Source organism: Meira miltonrushii (assembly GCF_003144205.1).
Source record: "Meira miltonrushii strain MCA 3882 unplaced genomic scaffold FA14scaffold_8, whole genome shotgun sequence".
NCBI classification, from domain to species: domain Eukaryota; kingdom Fungi; phylum Basidiomycota; class Exobasidiomycetes; order Exobasidiales; family Brachybasidiaceae; genus Meira; species Meira miltonrushii.
Window position 1 is genome coordinate 81,888 of NW_020289950.1, and position 17,053 is coordinate 98,940.

General features: G+C 42.4%; 8 protein-coding genes across 8 annotated transcripts; 3 read left to right on the forward strand and 5 right to left on the reverse strand.

Moving 5' to 3' along the window:
• Positions 1-267: 267 nt before the first annotated feature.
• FA14DRAFT_158787 (uncharacterized protein) lies at positions 268-1,125 on the reverse strand (the record flags this gene model as incomplete). Its single annotated transcript, XM_025497993.1, has 1 exon — positions 268-1,125. One exon carries the CDS (start codon positions 1,123-1,125, stop codon positions 268-270), a length of 858 nt encoding a protein of 285 aa, XP_025351720.1.
• Positions 1,126-2,646: 1,521 nt separating this feature from the next.
• FA14DRAFT_128292 (PTR2-domain-containing protein) lies at positions 2,647-4,350 on the forward strand (the record flags this gene model as incomplete). Its single annotated transcript, XM_025496844.1, has 1 exon — positions 2,647-4,350. One exon carries the CDS (start codon positions 2,647-2,649, stop codon positions 4,348-4,350), a length of 1,704 nt encoding a protein of 567 aa, XP_025351721.1.
• A 7-nt stretch (positions 4,351-4,357) lies between these two features.
• On the reverse strand, positions 4,358-6,519 carry FA14DRAFT_186407 (uncharacterized protein; the record flags this gene model as incomplete). The annotated part of the gene is made up of 3 exons (XM_025501519.1): positions 5,470-6,519; positions 4,804-5,214; positions 4,358-4,710 (listed from the first exon to the last, which is right to left on the reverse strand). The coding sequence occupies exons 1-3, from the start codon at positions 6,242-6,244 to the stop codon at positions 4,358-4,360; spliced, it is 1,539 nt and encodes a 512-aa protein (XP_025351722.1). The 5' UTR covers positions 6,245-6,519.
• On the forward strand, positions 6,520-10,529 carry FA14DRAFT_96137 (linoleate diol synthase). The gene is made up of 8 exons (XM_025503125.1): positions 6,520-7,065; positions 7,129-7,153; positions 7,213-7,628; positions 7,688-9,009; positions 9,089-9,922; positions 9,987-10,075; positions 10,142-10,244; positions 10,314-10,529. The coding sequence occupies exons 1-8, from the start codon at positions 6,766-6,768 to the stop codon at positions 10,426-10,428; spliced, it is 3,204 nt and encodes a 1,067-aa protein (XP_025351723.1). The 5' UTR covers positions 6,520-6,765; the 3' UTR covers positions 10,429-10,529.
• A 315-nt stretch (positions 10,530-10,844) lies between these two features.
• Positions 10,845-12,685, reverse strand: FA14DRAFT_151595 (uncharacterized protein; the record flags this gene model as incomplete). The annotated part of the gene is made up of 2 exons (XM_025497480.1): positions 10,845-12,087; positions 12,232-12,685. 2 exons carry the CDS (start codon positions 12,683-12,685, stop codon positions 10,928-10,930), a joined length of 1,614 nt encoding a protein of 537 aa, XP_025351724.1. The 3' UTR covers positions 10,845-10,927.
• Positions 12,686-13,642: 957 nt separating this feature from the next.
• Positions 13,643-14,819, forward strand: FA14DRAFT_96221 (Nitroreductase). Its single transcript, XM_025503126.1, has one exon. It carries the CDS (start codon positions 13,992-13,994, stop codon positions 14,796-14,798), a length of 807 nt encoding a protein of 268 aa, XP_025351725.1. The 5' UTR covers positions 13,643-13,991; the 3' UTR covers positions 14,799-14,819.
• Positions 14,820-14,860: 41 nt separating this feature from the next.
• Positions 14,861-15,733, reverse strand: FA14DRAFT_114441 (uncharacterized protein; the record flags this gene model as incomplete). The annotated part of the gene is made up of 1 exon (XM_025496053.1): positions 14,861-15,733. A coding segment is annotated over one exon (873 nt), but the record flags the coding sequence as incomplete, so codon positions are not given.
• A 441-nt stretch (positions 15,734-16,174) lies between these two features.
• Positions 16,175-16,567, reverse strand: FA14DRAFT_158794 (uncharacterized protein; the record flags this gene model as incomplete). Its single annotated transcript, XM_025497994.1, has 1 exon — positions 16,175-16,567. One exon carries the CDS (start codon positions 16,565-16,567, stop codon positions 16,175-16,177), a length of 393 nt encoding a protein of 130 aa, XP_025351727.1.
• Between the last annotated feature and the right edge of the window lie 486 nt (positions 16,568-17,053).

Consider the following 17,053-nt stretch of genomic DNA (forward strand, 5'->3'; position numbering starts at 1 on the left):
GCTATACGTTTGTTTTTTGCAGAAACTGAAAGCTTGACCCATAACGCGATCAGCTTGTTCCAACTGCTTGCCTAACTTTGCTAGATGGACTTACTTGATGTTATTAGAATTTAGTCAAAACTTCTAGGCGCACTGTTATAATTCATCTGACTTGCTATTTGAAAATGAACATCACTATCTCGTGAGAAGTTATGCAGTCTCTTTAGTAGTCCTTATCTTTCAGACAGAAAGGCAGACATGATGCATCAATGAAAGTCAGATGTAACATTAAGATTGCGTCAAGGGTATGTATATCCCTACAAAGAAGAGGTGAAGAAGGAGGAGACAGCATCTATGCAGCATGGCAACTTTTTGATTGTCAGACTTTGACCAAAAAAGCCTTTCAGCGGAATACAGCTCAAAAGATCTTCTTGGTAGATGCGAAAACTGCTTTAGCACTGGCTGAAAGTGTGAAACCATTCTTTCCAAGATCATTCTTAATCTTCTCTTCATTCGTGGTCGGTTGGCCTGGCACGATAGAATCGGACGGTTCGATAACGACATCATGCAAGGATAAAGTGTCATATCCGAGGTTGTACGTCTTGTTGTCGATGATGACTGTGCCTTCTTTGAAACCTTTTGTGGTCTGAGTGGCGAAGCATGTCTCATAGTAAATCCGGTATTGGTTTCAGTCTTTGGGCTACCTTGGAATGTGATGTCAATAACTGCATCTCCACCATTTGGACGGAAATAATTTGCATACACCAATTGACGATTGATTTGTTCTTTGTTTGCTCCGTTGTAGTCACATTGATAGTGATCGATGGTAGCAAAGGACTTGTCACTGCCCTGCAAAATAGCCGTTGCACACTTGCTTTTGTCAACTCCATTTGCAATCAAGAAGCCATACTCATCCGGAGAACGGCTATAACCCTCGATTTTGCATTCGTAAAAAACGAAATTAACCGGGGTGAAGCCTTTTGAAACCTTACCTAAAGAGTTGTATTGACCAGTGATTCCGATTTGCTCGTTGTTGATCGCAATATTGCCACTGTACTTTGGACGGCAGTCTGAGAAGCTTGCACCGCTTGTTGCCAGGAAAGGTGCCATTAAGCATGCAAACGTGAGAAGAGATGTAGATTTCATTTTGATTTGTCTGTGGGGAAGAATAGATCAGATGTGTTTTTGAGATGTGTTGAGGGGAAAGATGAATGAAAGTCTGATATTGATACCACTCTTATATCTTTCACGTTGGAGTCAAATTGGTATCCTGGAAAAAATCAACCGCTTAGGATCGAACAAATATTTTGATATTTGTTACGGCTCTCCTTTCTCTTCCGCTCGCGGCTTGGCGTCGTGTTGTGCATTACATGGTAAAGACGTTCTGGTCAACGAACGGAAGAATTGGTAAGGGAGGCAAGACGAATTGAGAGGCGAATGAAAGGGGCTCACCGCTTTATATCGACAAAAATAGTTAGGAACAAACAGCGGAATTTCGTTAATATTGAATTGCGGTACCGTTGTAAAAAGAAACGAACGGTATATGCCGCATACAACTTTTGATGAAGGCTAAATGCAATTTATTTCGGCTTGTAAGAACCCAATCTTCGGTATCGATCGAAAAAATGTCGAGCTTTCAAGTTCCGGGTCTTGGCGTTCTTGATGAGTTTATGCATTAATAAGAGATGATGACAAAGTTGACTGAAAGCAAGAGAAGTGATAATCGAATGGAGCTGATGTAATCTTTACAGCGAGAAATTCATTGTTTTATACAAGGAGACTTCATACTATTATTCTACTATCATAGAATATTCATAGAATAGAATAGAATACTTATTATCACGTGCGAACTTCTGTCATTTTTGAGTTTTTCTACTTTTATCATTTTAAGAAGACATCCATTTTGACAGACATGTTGCTTCTTTAGAAGTGTTTGCGTTCAGATTGCGCTAATGGGATTCAATGTATGTACATCTCAGCGAAGGAGCAGACGCAGCCTTTAAACAGATGCTAAACGAACAGAAGCCAAGAAAAATAAATTGCCTTGGCATCATTTTTGCAGAAAAGATGTGATTCGCTTACCTATGCAAAATGGCTATATACCTACACCTTTGCATCAATTGTACCATAATTCCGTTCTCAAGATAAAGCTTTTCTTGCAACCGGCCCTTGGCCCGGCCACTCCGGTTCTTGTGGATAATACTTCTTCTTGCAATCCTTCTATCTTAAAAATGCATGAGCGGGAACATCACCGATATAATGCGGGGAACCGTGTAAAAGACCATGTGACTTTTCTTAACATGAACTCTTCTTATCAATTTGACAACCATAGAAGAGGCGAGCTAAACATCGAGATGGATTGTTCCTACATCTAATTGATGCATATAAAAGCAAACCTTTCATTGTCCAAATTTAAAGGAAAGCACAACCTTCCCTCCTCCTTCATAGTTCATCATGGCGCATTCGACTCAAGTAGACGAAAAGGAAGTCAAAAAATCACACGAAGGCGGCATTGTCATCGAACAAATTCAACCTTACTCTACAGAACGTCAAGAAAAAAACTCTGCAGACCTGAAAGAATCAGGTGAAAATTCAATCGATGCGAATCTTGCTACTCTCAGTCAAGATGATTCGGTTGAGGGACTAGGTGATGGTCTTGGAGATGGAATGCTGGGACCTGCTCCAACAGAAGAAGAAAGAAGAACCTTACGTAAAGTCCCAAGCTATATTCCTCCAATGGCATTCTTAGTTGCATTTTTAGAATTATGTGAACGTGCAAGTTATTACGGCTTGACGGGTCCAATCGTCAATTATATCCAAAACCCTTTGCCACCCGGATCAGACGGTGGTCAATTAGTCGGAACCTCAAAAGTACCAGGTGCACTTGGACAAGGACAATCTGTCGCTTTTGCTATTACGACGTTCAATTCTTTTTGGGCTTACGTTATGCCAATTATTGGAGCCGTTGTTGCAGATACTTGGTTAGGAAGATACAAGGCAATCTGCTGGTTTACGGTGGTCAAGATCCTTGCACAGATTTTACTCACTGCCTCTGCTTCTCCTGCTGGAATTGCAAGCGGGGCTGCTTATCCTTGTCTTGTAGTTGGAATCGTTCTTTTGGGTATCGGTACAGGTGGAATCAAATCAAACGTTTCTCCTTTGATTGCTGATCAAATTAAAACTCGCAAAGCATATGTTGAAACTTTGAAAGATGGAACAAGAGTAATTCGCGATCCAAATGCAACGATGCAAAGGTTGTTCAATTTGTTCTACTTTTTCATCAATTTGGGTGCTTGTCTCAAGATTGCGACCGTTTATCTGGAGAAAGACATTGGCTTTTGGGCATCATTCTTACTGCCAACATGTTTGGCGTGCTTGATGCCACTGGTTTTGCTTTTAGGTAACAAACATTACATTAAAGTGCCGCCTCGTGGTTCAATTTTACTGGAGGCTTTACGTGTCATCCGTCTTGTGATTGCAAAAGGATTTTCTTGGAATATCTTACGATTCAGAAACAATTTGGCGAATGGAGTTATCGATTCTACCACAGGGCAACGAACAAGCGTTTGGGAATATGCCAAGCCGCTGGTGGTCATGTCATCTTTGAAGGGAGGATCGGCTTTGGAGCGTCCCAAATGGCTTACATGGGATGCAACTTTTGTGGAAGAAGTACAAAGAACGATGCGTGCGTGTGCAATCTTTGCATACTATCCACTGTTTTGGCTACCGTATCTCATGATGACAAACAATCTGGTCTCCCAAGCAGCAACTCTTCGTTTAGGTGGTGTACCCAACGATATCTTGAGCGCTTTCAATCCGATCTCAGTTGTCATCATGCTACCAATCATGGATCGAGTTGTGTATCCGCTATTACGCAGATTCAACCTTCCCTTCCGTCCCATCACGAGAATTTTTGTTGGTTTCATGGTTGCGGCTGCTGCCATGGTATATGCAGCCGTTTTGCAAGCCAAAATCTATGATGAAGTTCCTTGCCGTACACAGCCAGGGGCAGCAGATGCTGATTGCGATAGCTCATCAATCTCTTTGTGGGTTCAATTGCCCGTCTATATCTTGATCGCATTCTCTGAAATCATGGCAAGTGTAACCGGTTTAGAGTACGCTTATCAGAAAGCACCTGCTCGTCTCAAGTCAGTCGTTACTTCTTTGTACTTGTTCACAAACGCCTTCGCTTCTGCTCTTTCGTTCGCCCTCACTCATGTTTCTCAAGATCCTTATTTGGTCTGGCTCTATGGATCAATCGCAGTGGCGGCCTTCATTGCAGGTATCCTATTCTTCATTAGCTTTCGTAAATGGAACAAATTTGAGGAGGTGGAGAATGAGATCGGTCGTGGACCAGATCGGGAAGAATAAAATGTATCTAATAAATGATATTCCATTTGCAACCATCGTCGGCTAAACATTTGATTTTGTAATTCTTGCTCTCTTGACGTTGAACGACTGTCCAATGTAAATTTGTCGTCTTTGTGCGGATTGTACGATATCTGCCCATATTTGGACCAATCTTTTTCTTCCATTCACCCAAGTCGGTTTTGATACGATACTTCACCGGCCATAATTCCAACATCCACCAACCTTTTGCTTGTACAAGCTGATCATTAATTTCCGCCAGAGAATCGAAATAATCTTCATGCATTTCAGGCAAAACACCCGTTTCACGCCAGGAGCTCACAGTCGATACTGAACGTGTCATGCTGCCCATCGGACTGCATTCTGGGCTCGAGTCAGCCGTAAGAGGAGTAAAAAGGTTTTTGACGTGTTCATGTGTGCTCGGAGTATTGCTCATTTCGTTGATGGTCAGAAGACGTCTGACACTATCACGTCGTTTGACTAAAGAGGGCAACGTTCCGCTTGCATACTCGTCCAAAGCAGATGGTGGTGGGCTGCATGAGGGTGCTTTACGTGTTACACATTTTGGCCAAAGAGTCTCCACGTCCAAGCCATGCTCTGCCAAGACATCTGTATGGAACAAGATGCCGGTATTGCATTCAAATGTTTGACGTAACATCCAGCGTAACGGAATACGAGAAACCATATGACGAGTGTCATTGGCCACCGCACCACCACCACAATCTGCATGGCATCCCAAAAACCATACTTCCAGCACATCCGTCGGCTGTCCATAATTGCCGAATTCCTTTCGATCGATCTCATTGAACTTTTTCATCATTTCATACTCAGCATATGACTTACCATCTCCTTTGATTTCTTTGCCATCTTCGTCCACCTTCGTACTTTTACGGCGAGACGGCATCATACTAGATCGACGACGTGGTTGTTCAGGGTTAGATGGTAAAGAGTTCTCGTTGTCTACTTGAACACCGCTGCTTTGCTGCTTTTGAAGATTTTGTGCCTTTTTCTCGATATCCAAATCAAATTCTTCTGGTTCGGCAAAAAAGGCATTTGCGGGCTTAACATCGAGGAGAGAGGCTCTTTTATGATGAGCATTCAAGGCGCGCTCAAATGCATCACTATCAGCATCCAAGATGTGTTCAGGCTCGTCTTGATGACCTCCTTCTTCCTCCTCGGTATGGTACAATTCATCACGTTGGAACCAATGATTGGCTTTGAATTTCGCACGTCTTTCATCTAAAGCAAGAGCATGTCGGAAATAGCGAACAGATCTATTGTTGGTTTTTGCGAAGGGTAAGATTCTAGGAATGAACCCCACACTTGCAACTGTATCCCAGCAACCAAGAAAATGAATATCAGCATCAATCGAGAATGTTCTTTTGAAGTCTGCACTCATTTTCCAGCCATACTCGGAATCATCCTTGTACCATCTATAAGCGAAAGCGATTTGTGCTTGATTATGAGCGGGTAACAGGCCAACTTTGTGCAGCATGCCAGCTAAGGCACGAGCAGTATATGCGCCTCTTGAGAAACCGATCAAACAAATTTTATCGCCTTCTCGATAATTTTGCATGAGGAACGAATAAGCTTCTCGAACATGAACGCCAAGGGAAGCGCCAACGGCCATATCCAAGCCGGCAGAGAAGCCTTTTTTAAGAGAGCCTTTGTACGAACTAGAGTACGTGCCAACGCCTGTTTGATAATAGGTCAATTGAGTTGGATCATCCTTTTTGAGAGCCGCAAAGAATTTGACGACGTTTGAGTTATCATTATCGAATTGATCTCCTGTGCCGTCCAAACAAACGATGACATTCCTTGCTCGATGAGCTTGAGTAGTACTATCTTGCAAGGCAGCAAGAATGGGAGGGAAACAAGCTTGAGATGTTGTTGACATGATGAAGAGTTGATGACCGTCAAAAGCATAGATTCGAAAGAAGAGAATCAAAACGAATAAACTGCCAGCCAATCATGTTTGAGCTTTCGTCTGGCCATTCACATAAAATGTGTTATTTAACCTTGCCGCTCAAAAGCCAAAATTAGAACGAAGTCTTGCCTTGCATAGTTGAATAAAGTTAAAGTTTAAATGCAAAAGCAAGACTCGCATAACAATCACGCTAATCATGCGTCGATTTGCCGTATCAGAAGGCATTCAATCGGTCCGAACTAATACATATGCATGCATTTGCTTGTTTGTATTTGTGTCTTGTCAGATGGATCGACTGACATGGAACGGTCTATGCACGATTAGCGATGATGCCGCGAAGATCGATCCTTGCACAAATATTCCAGTTCTTCTTCGACTGATTACAAATGCATTAAATTACAGCGTGGCAGTTTTATAATGTTCTCAAAAAAGAACCATTTGATTGGCTGTCGTCTTTCTTTTGCTATCAACGTCCATCTTCATTTCGAATCATGTCGCAAATCAAAAAGATCATCGGTTCCATCAGGCGCAAGCCAGCTACCGCTATCGATGGCAAATTGGATTATGAAGCAAAAGGTTTATTTGAAGAACCAGAAAAAGAAACTTCTGTCTTTCACGATCTTGGTAAATTGGGTAAAGACGCATTACCACTTGCCCATGGCTTGAAAGATTTAGCCAAAGGTGAACCTCTCAACGATCGAGACTTGTTATTGGAACATGGCGTAAGCACTTTGCAAAGATTGCCAGCCAACAGTGGTCTGAGTCATGCAATCTCTGACGGCTTTATCGGGGTGAGTGCGGATGTATGATGCCTTCAAAACGACGAATCCTGACTTGACTCTTCCTGTGTATAGATGCTCTGGAGAGACTTGCCTCACCGTAAGTTGCCCATTGGAATAGTATTTCGCCACACTCGCTCACTCACTTTCCCCTTACAGCCCCCGCATCATACCTTGGACCAGAGTATCGCTATCACTCCGCAGATGGCGGCGGTAATAATCCGCTCAACCCATCATTGGGTGCTGCTGGGCAGCCATATTCGCGCAGTGTACCACCTCTTGTGCCAAAATCGCCATTCTTGCCTGATCCTGAATTAGTCTTTGATCAATTGTTACGCAGACGCACGTTCAGACCTCACAAAGCAGGTTTGAATCGTTTGTTTTTCAGTTTTGCAACAGTTGTCATCCATGAATGCTTCCAAAGCGATTACAAAGATCCAAGAATCAATGCAACATCAAGTTATGTAGACTTGTCGACATTATACGGAAACAACCAAGATGAGCAAAACCGTGTCCGTACATTTGAACAAGGACGCATTTACCCGGATACGATTGCATCGGAGCGAATCATGATGGTGAGTAAGATGGTTGAGCGAAGCCCGCGCATACATTCACTGACATTGGAGAAATGCAGATGCCTCCTCCTGTGGTTGCATGTCTGTTGTTGTTCTCTCGTCACCATAATCATCTGGCTGAGCGTCTATACGACATTAATGAAACGCAAAAATACAAGCCTTGGGAAACTCTGAACGAAGAGCAACGCAAATGGCAAGATAATGACATCTTTCAACTTTGTCGTAATATCAACATCGCTTTCTTTGCCAAAGTAGTCTTGACAGATTACGTCTCTGCGATTCTCAACACCGTTCGTGCTGACTCAGATTGGCATTTGGAGCTCGGCAAAGAGATCAAAAGCTTTGACGGATCTCGCTTGGAGAGAGGTACAGGTAATAGCGTTTCATGCGAATTCAACGTTTTGTACCATTGGCATGCTGCATTGAGTGCTGCCGATGAGAAATGGATGGAAGGATTGATGAAGAAAGCTCAACCTGGGACAGACATTGAGGATTTTGGCCCAAATGAATTCCGTCAAATGGTTGGCAAGCATAAAGCGGTTCTTGATGCCGTTCCACCATCGCAATGGACTTTCGGCGGCTTGGAGCGTAATCCTGATGGTCACTTTGACAATCATGCTTTGGGCGAATTGATCAAAGATGCAATTGAAGAGCCTGCAAACGCTTTTGGTGCTCGTGGTACACCATCGTGCATGAAGATCGTGGATGTTTTGGGTCAATTACAGGCACGTAATGTCTTTAACGTTTGCACCATGAATGAATTCCGTAATTATCTCAATTTGGCTCCTTTCAAGTCATTCGAGGAATGGAATCCAGATCCAGAAATTGCTCACGCCGCTGAGACTCTGTATGGTCACATTGATCAATTGGAACTGTATCCCGGTCTTTTGGCCGAGGAAGCAAAGCCAAATATGCCCGGCAGTGGTGTTCAACCCGGTCATACGATCGGTCGTGGTATTCTAGACGATGCTGTCGCTTTGGTTCGCGGTGACCGCTTCCTTACGCATGACTTGAACGCAAGCACATTGACCAATTGGGGTGTAGCACAACTCAAACCGACTCCTGGTGCATACGGAGGCTTTTTGAGCAACCTCTTGTTCAACGCCCTGCCCAATTCATGGGGTAAGGGCTACTCCACGTATTGTTTGCTCCCGTTCTATACTCCCAATGCAGTCACACAAATCTTGAAAGCAAACAAAAAGTTAGAGCATTATGATACGCAACGACCAGAAAGTATGGTGAAGTTATATGGACTTCATTCTTGGAAAGCCTGCAAAGAGGCATTTGCCGATCGTGATACCTATCGAGTGATCTATTTACCGAATCTGTTACTCTTGACTGATAACGCAGGCTTCTTTATCGGCTACGACGATCGTACCAGGTGAGTCGCAGTAGGAGATGCAGAAGGAGACGCAAGGGTGTTGCATGTGTAAGCTGATCCGTCTCTCTCCCTTTCCTAGCCACGATCCGCCGCATGATATCTTGCACGATGCCTTCTTCGAACCAGGCTTTGAGAAGCACGTTTCTGACTACTATCGAAATTTGACCAAAGAAAAAATCAAGAAAGCATCTCTCTCCTTCACCGGTCCTGCCAAACGCAATCAATTGAACGTAGTTCGAGATGTTTTTAACGTCGTGCCAATTTATTGGATTGCACAAAAGTATGGTATTCCGCTCAAGACGAAAGAAACGCCACATGGTCTCATGTCGCCATATCAATTACACACCGCTTTGGTGGCCTTGTTCATTTTTTCATCCTTTGATGTCATACCACAAGCTGGTTGGAAATTACGTCAAGCGGCGGAGATGATTGGGCCTGGTATTCGTAAATTGTTCAAAGCACGATTGGATACTACAGCAGGCGTAAGGGAAAGTGTAGCAGACTGGTTGGCAAAAGGAAGTGGATATGAATTGAGCAAAGAGGCCGAATTTTTGTATCACAAAATCCATGAACGCAAGATGCCAACGGACAAAGCGGTTGCCACTTTGATGGGTACGATGCTTCCGATTGCGGGAAACATTACACAACAATCTGCACTATTATTGGATTTGTTCTTGAAGCCAGAATATAAGTACGCAAAAGATCGTTTGGTAGAATTATCACATCAAGATACCAAAGAAGCACAAGATGAAATGGAAATGTGGATCTGGGAAGGTATGCGTATTGCTGCAATTGTGCCTGGTTTACCACGTAAAGCCGCTCGCGATCTCATCATTGAAGATGGTCCTGGTCGCACGCTTCATATCAAGGAAGGTGAACATTTGATCATTGGAACGAGCAAGGCGCATTTAGAGTATGTACACGAAGTCATTTGAGAGAAATAGCTTTGAAGCTGACTAAACTTTCCATTCTTGCAGTCCCACTGTATTCCCCAATCCGCAAAAGCTGGACCCAACTCGTCCAAAGAACTCGTACATTTTGCTCGGTCATGGGTTGCACGTTTGCTGTGAGTGAGAGATGAAACGCTGTTGATGACTGTTTCGTACTAATGCATCTCTTATTCTTCCCACAGTTGGCGCTCGTTTGGTTGCACCGAGTATTTCGGCCATGTTGCGTGAAGTGTTCAAACTCAAGAATCTTCGTAGAGCTTCCGGACCACAAGGTTCGCTTGTTAAGTAAGTATACTTTGACACTTGATGAGGGCTTTCTGAGCAATGTGCTAACTTTGATTACCCTTACTACAGAGTACACGAAGACTTGGGACACGATGGAGACGCTGTTCGCATTAACCTGTACATCGATGAATCGTGCAGCGAAAGTCCAGTGCCGACTTCTCTCGTTGTAGAGTACGACAGCTAAGAAAGCTAGACTTGTTGAGTTACCTTTTGTATCGCAAATGCAATGAGATACCTAGTGAAACAATCACCTTGAACTTGGACGTGGTTCGCCGACAGCCTCTTTAGCTAACGATTCTGCAATTCGTCTTGCTTCTTCATTTTGTTCCGATTCCGCCGGTTTTAGGCCAAATGACTGACAGAATGCCGTCTAATAAATTATAGCTTTAGACTACAGCTCGTGCATCCTTACTCAGATGTGGTATCAATGCATCGGTGCTTGACATCTTGAAGAAGATTGGAGTTGAGGTTGAATGTATAAGAAAAGAAGCAGGGAAGACAGCCACGATCAACTTTAATTTCGCGTATCATTCGTCACATAAGCTCAAGCCATCGTATTACATAAGCGTCAAAAAGGTATTTCATTATAAACATGAAATGATCTCGATGAGAAAAAAACATCATCGGAACGGCAATCGTAAACGTACATGAATCATAAAAGTTCGTCAAGAGATTTATAATCGTTAGGAAGGATAAGAAGGTCCAGCGCCAGCAGGTAATGAGTTGCCTAAAATAGCAGCTTGACCGCAAGAAGATTGGAACATTCCATCAGCATCATGACCAACACCTGCGACGGTGCAAGCCCGATGTGATAATGATCCACTACTAATCTTTGATGCACCAGAAGCAATGAGCTGTTGGTAGCCAGTATACTTTGAAACATCTGTACTTGTTCCTGCAAGAATGTTTAGGTATGCCCACATTGCATAATTTCGATCACGTCTTGCACTTCCTCCTTGAGAGACAGATTGACAAGTTTGTGTGCCACTAGTAGAAGTATCTTGATCACCCGTCAAGTGGATCACATTTCTTGAAGCCCATTGATTGAATAGGGAAGTTGGATCACTGACTCTTGTGCCAACATAATTATTATAAGATCCCGTCCATTGATAAGGATAAGAATAAGCGCCTGTGCAACTTGCATCAACCGTGGACGGCCTTGCATTGGTAAAATAGGCTTGATTGGCTGCATTTGCGATAATATAACGCATGTTCTTTGGTGAGTTTGTATTGATTGTTGAAAAACGAGAGACAAAGTTTCCACCGCCTGAATGGCCAACAATTACAATTGTTTGTAGATTTGGAAACTTTGCAGAGTTTGAAGAATAATAGTTCAAGATTGCATCGTATTGGGAATAAGATGAACAGCTTCCACCTGTTGAATCATCATTCCCGATCGTCCAACTATCAATACCTGGTGCATATCCTAGATTCACACCATTTCGATAATACGATGAAACTCCATCACTTGTTAAGAAACCGGGTGAGATGATTGGTGCTGTATCACCAACAACGGCATATAAAGATGAAAAGTAAGCATCAAAATCTGATCCTGCTCCATGTTGAACTATATAAGCGGAAGAAGCAGTGCTTCCTTTTATAAAGCCTTGGTTAGCCATTGCTGGATTGGCTAACGAACTTCCTTTGCATGGTGCCCATTCGATTAGCGTTGCTCCTGATGGTGCTTTTGGTAAGGTTGAATCGGAAGGAACAAAGAATGGTGTGGCAGCTGAGACTGCGGTAGAAGATGTTGAGGAAGAGGAGGTAGTTCTAGTTGTGCTAGAAGATGATGTGGTTGTACTAGAAGTTGCTGATGTTGAGCTCAATCTTGGCGTTGAGCTTGCTGTTGATGTTGAGCTTGATGTTGAGGTTCTCGTTAGTGTTGAGCTTGACGCTGAGATTTTGGTTACTGTTGAGGATGTTGATGCGGTGCTTCGTACAGAGGATGCAGTGCTGGTGGCAGGCGAAGCAACTTTTGCTGGAGCACAAGTCAATGCTCCTCCGTTTGTTGGTGTGCATTCAGATCGAATTCCATAAGAATAATTCACCGTTCCACCAGAACTTTGAGGACCGTCTGTATATTTTGCATTTGTGCTAGCTTGATAACGTGGATACAACATACAAACAACATTTCCTTTTGAGGATCCTGTCAGTTTCAGAAGGTTTACAAAACCACAATTTGACGTTGTTGCACAATTTTGTACACATGCATTTACATGGGCTTGTGTTACGGTTGTTGCACTTTGATCAATCGTTGATAAAGAGATAAAACCTAAAGATGCTCCATTTGATAATCTTCCTGGCTTACTCCAACTCACTTTCCATCCTGGAGGTGCAGTCTGTGCAGGACCTTGCCGTCTAAATAGCTTTGTCGTTGGAGCACATTGCACTCTAAAGACGGCCAAGAATAACAAGAAAAGCAAAAAAGGTTCTATGCTCATGTTTGATAGGGGATATTTGAGTCGTTGAACGTACGGTCATTTCGTTGATCATCATTTAAGATATATATATATATATGTTTATTTTCATGACGAAAATACATGACTTTGTTGATCATTGAAGGAAGACTGCTTTTAAAAAAGTTTGGACTTGTCTAACGGATCTGCAGGAGCTATGGCCCCACAAACGTTCAATTGCAACATCGCCAAATTGCCTGAATCTCAACAAAATGCTGCCAAAAATGCCGCAAAATTGATTTCAAGGATCTCCAACATGGGAAAGATCGACTTGTCTCGACCTGTCTCCCAACGGTCAGTACCGTTCAATCGTTTGCCTACGATCTGCTTTATGTTTTTTTTTGTGGCGAGGCCTTTTTTACTTGAAATCCATTCAGGCTCAGCTAAAGTGCACAAAAACGCGCGTTTGAAAACTTCAACGAATCTGTTCAACGGCCTTTACTCTCCGTAACCTTACCCTTTTAAATTGAATACTTTCCCGATCAACAATTCTTGGCTTTTATGACCTTACTCTTGGAAGAGGACCGACCCTTTAATGAGGCCGGATAAACAATAGTTTGTGGCTTTGATATAACTTTTAATTTGTTTGTTTTTAGGTAGAACTGACAGGTGTTCAACTTACAGGATACAAGGCAATCTTGCAGAAAAGAGGCAACGTCTGCATACAGCACACCTTCTGCTAGGCGGGGAAATCCTTTATTTGGCATGCAGATGGAATCGGGATCAGTCAATCAGCACACAGAAAGCAATAAAGAGCTGCTTTTTTGCATGATGAGGGCAGGCATATAGCTTATATGAGAATTTCTCTCAATGACTTATAATATCCGGCTTTAAGCGGCTTATACTTCATTAGCTTAGAAGAACGTAGTGTGTAAAATCGGGATGTCTTCAACTGAATGTTAGAGCGTATCGACTGTTCAGCGAACTCAGCAATTTTGGAAAGACGCAGTGCTGTACAGCAGGTTATGTCTCAAGCCGTAATCGATCCTTTTGCTTCCTTAGTGAGATTTTTATCCCGCTTTACACCAATTCAAAAAGTTAATTGGCCAATGTGCATTGGTGCCTATGCTCACCTTCTAACGAGAAGTATCCTTTCTGTCATCCACGCTAACGGGCCCAAGAGGCATGCAAGAATGTAGACTCCGCCGTTTGTATTGGTCAAGTAAGGCCGTTGTGCATTGATTCCGGCGGACGATTCCGTCTATTCTCTCTCGTATTGAACTCCATCGACGATAATGTGAGCAACTACTTTCCCTACCCTCTCCATAAATATCATTCGAAATCATTTAAAATGCCTACACAGCTCTACCATAGCTCTCAATACAATTTGTCAGAGCAAGGCGAGCAATCAATCGAGAAGAATATCGTTCAAAGGTCTGACACAGTGAAAGAACATGGAAGTGCGGTAGTTAAAAGCTTACTAGACAACCGCTTCTCATGTAGATACTTTTTGCCGGATCGAATTCCAGATCAGAAAACGATCGAATCCATTCTCCTCTCGGCTAAAAATTCACCAAGTGGATCAAACTTTCAGCCTTGGCATGTTCATGTTTTACGTGGAACAAGAAAAGATGAAATTAGAGATCATGTTCACAAAGCTGCAAACGATGCTGATGCTATGCAACAGTATCAAGCTCCGTACACTTTCTATCCTTCCAATGCAACTCTAGCTCGGCCTGAATATCAATTCTTGGCACAGAGGAGATCAGGTTTTGGTGAAAGATTTTATGGACCGCTAAACATTGATCGAAAAGATACAAAAGCAAGAAGAGAATTATCTCAACGGAACTGGTCATTCTTTGATGCTCCGATTGGTTTTATAATCACAACGATCCCTGAAGCCCCACCAGGAATGTATCTGGATACGGGAATGTTTATAATGGCCTTGATTTTAGCAATTCGTTCTTATGGTCTTGAATGTTGTATTCAAGAAGCTCATGCAACTTATCATGACGTTTATGCAAATCAATTGCAGTTGCCAAATACCGAATCAGTCGTTTGTGGAATCGCGTTGGGCTATCCAGACCTGCAAAAGATTCAGCAATTTTCTGGAAAACAAGAAAAGATGTCATTGGATGAGCTTGTAACATACCATTAAAAAAGGCCTAACAAGACAAAGCACGTCTCCCCACAGTATCACTACTCTTCCAAACGTCGACAAATTATATCTCGACTTTGTAGAATTTTCTCTTTTGCGTGATTCCAAATATTAAAGTTTTCAAAAGCACCAAAAGCTTTTGTGAATTGAACCTTTTCTAAAGGTTCACATACTCTCCGTACTTCTTTACCGCTCAATGGAATTTGATTTGGATAACTCCACAAAAACGTAACTGAAGTCACATTTGGCCTTTGCTTTTCGTGTGATTTGTACAGACCACTTGGAACGACTTGAATCGTATCGGCAATGAGAAGGTTGTCCTTGTAGAGAAGAACTAGACTTCCGGGAAAATGACCGCCTAGCAATAAGGCTTTTGTTTGTCCACCTCGTCCGATCATTGTCTGCTCTTGATCGATGAATACGATCCGATCAGCGATATCTTTGTTATCATCTCGTTGATACCAATCATCGAAATCCACTTTAGCAAGCCAGATCTTCATTTGTGGAAACGCTCTTGTCCAAGTTGCTGTTGTGGAGTAATAATGGGGATGACTGATGACCATATGTGATATACCCTTTCCGTTTGATAATCGATCAATGTTTGAAATTGTTTTATCATCTAGATATGCGACACAATCCCACATAATCAATCCTTCCGTTTCATCATCTTTCATAAGGAATGCTCTTTGTCCTATTCCGAATGCTGGTCGAGTTTTGAATGTCCAAAGTTGATCGGGAATAATTTCACCGAAATCGTTGCGTAACTTTTCCTTAGGGTTATTGATTAGTCGTTCAAGCGTTGTCCATTTCTGACCTGATGGTCCGATATACTGTCTTGGATCTAAGCAAATCTTGCATTTGTGGTCCGAATCTTCGACATCCAAATTCAACTCTTTTCCTTGAAATGAAGTTTGAGTAGAGCATGTTACGCACAGCGGTGTTGTCAATTCTCGCTCAGCCACCGATCCAAGTCTTGCTCTTAGCTCTTGCGATGATGAAGATGCTTGAGCTTCTGCATTTTGTTGTTCCTCTTTGCCAAGTTTTAAGTTTATATAGGAGGTTGCCATCTTTGATAGTGGTGGTGGAAAGTGGAGCTGTCGTTCGACAATAAAACCGTTGTTATACAACATCCCCACAACCAACAGCGCGGGTCCATGCATCCAAGGTTCACGCTAAGGTAGAGAATAGATTCACATGTTGAAATCGTTGGAATTCGGAGAAGAGGGTAGAAAGGGGCGTTGACAAATACACTGGGGTGAAGGAAGGAATCATTTGAATTGGTTTACGTACATGAAATAGATGATCAAAGGGACACTATTGCCTAAACGAATTGATGCTTTAAAAAAAGCGCAAAAGCTTATTTTGAATAATCTTTCTCAAGCTGAAGTATCATCAGGCTGAGAATGAACGGCCTCATAATGGTTCTTATTTCCGCTTTTACTTTTTGTCACCTTGGCGAAACCTGTTCTTTGTGCGGCTGCTATTTCGTTGACATTTTTAAGGTGAGCTTCGTGATTACTGTCAGCCTTTTTCGCTTTGATATTATGATAGATTTTAGCAGGATTTAAAAAGAACTTTTTCCTACTTTGCTCAGTATGATATTTATGTTTCTCATGTTCGGCTGCTGCTAGATGGTATTCAAACATTCCAACGAAATGTCCTCCGGCAGTATCAACTGGTCTTGTTTCTGATTCACCAGGTTTAAGTGAGGATCCATAAGCACATACATTGAATATGATCAGTAAGCTTGCAAGATAAAATAGGTTCATAGTTGAGGTTAATAGAACTGGATTGATGAAAATTTGGGTTCTGAGTTCATCTACGAAAAGGGTCTTCATATACCTTTACATTTGCTACTGAAACTATGAAAGTTAGAAAACTGTACTGCCTCTGGCTGAGGTTTGAAACTCTACAGGGGCGTACTTCACACACCTCAGCACACTCCAGAATTGTGACATTGATTCATAGCTCACTAGACCCGAGAAATGCTCACAGAGATAAAAAGGGGCGTTGATAAACACACTGGGGCGATCGGATGGCAAGAAAAGTTTTTCTCAAGAATAAATTGTACATTTGCTGTAAGCCAGAACAGGCAAAAGCGTTGATAAACACACCGGGGCGATCGGATGAAAAGAAAATTGTTTGTTGTTTTCGAGAATGAAGTTGTACATTTGCTGTACGTCAGAACAGGCAAGGCGATAATGTACTCAATCAAGGCGAAAGTTTAATGTGATCCAATGAGGAGCAATTGGCAA

What these genes read in the sequence shown, in the direction of transcription:
- FA14DRAFT_96137 (XM_025503125.1), top strand. Translation starts at nt 6,766, where the DNA reads ATGTCGCAAATCAAAAAGATCATCGGTTCCATCAGGCGCAAGCCAGCT. An exon ending in TCTCTGACGGCTTTATCGGG is followed by an intron (nt 7,066 to 7,128) that starts GTGAGTGCGGAT and finishes TCCTGTGTATAG; the next exon opens with ATGCTCTGGAGAGACTTGCC. An exon ending in GGCTACGACGATCGTACCAG is followed by an intron (nt 9,010 to 9,088) that starts GTGAGTCGCAGT and finishes TCCCTTTCCTAG; the next exon opens with CCACGATCCGCCGCATGATA.
- FA14DRAFT_96221 (XM_025503126.1), top strand. Translation starts at nt 13,992, where the DNA reads ATGCCTACACAGCTCTACCATAGCTCTCAATACAATTTGTCAGAGCAA.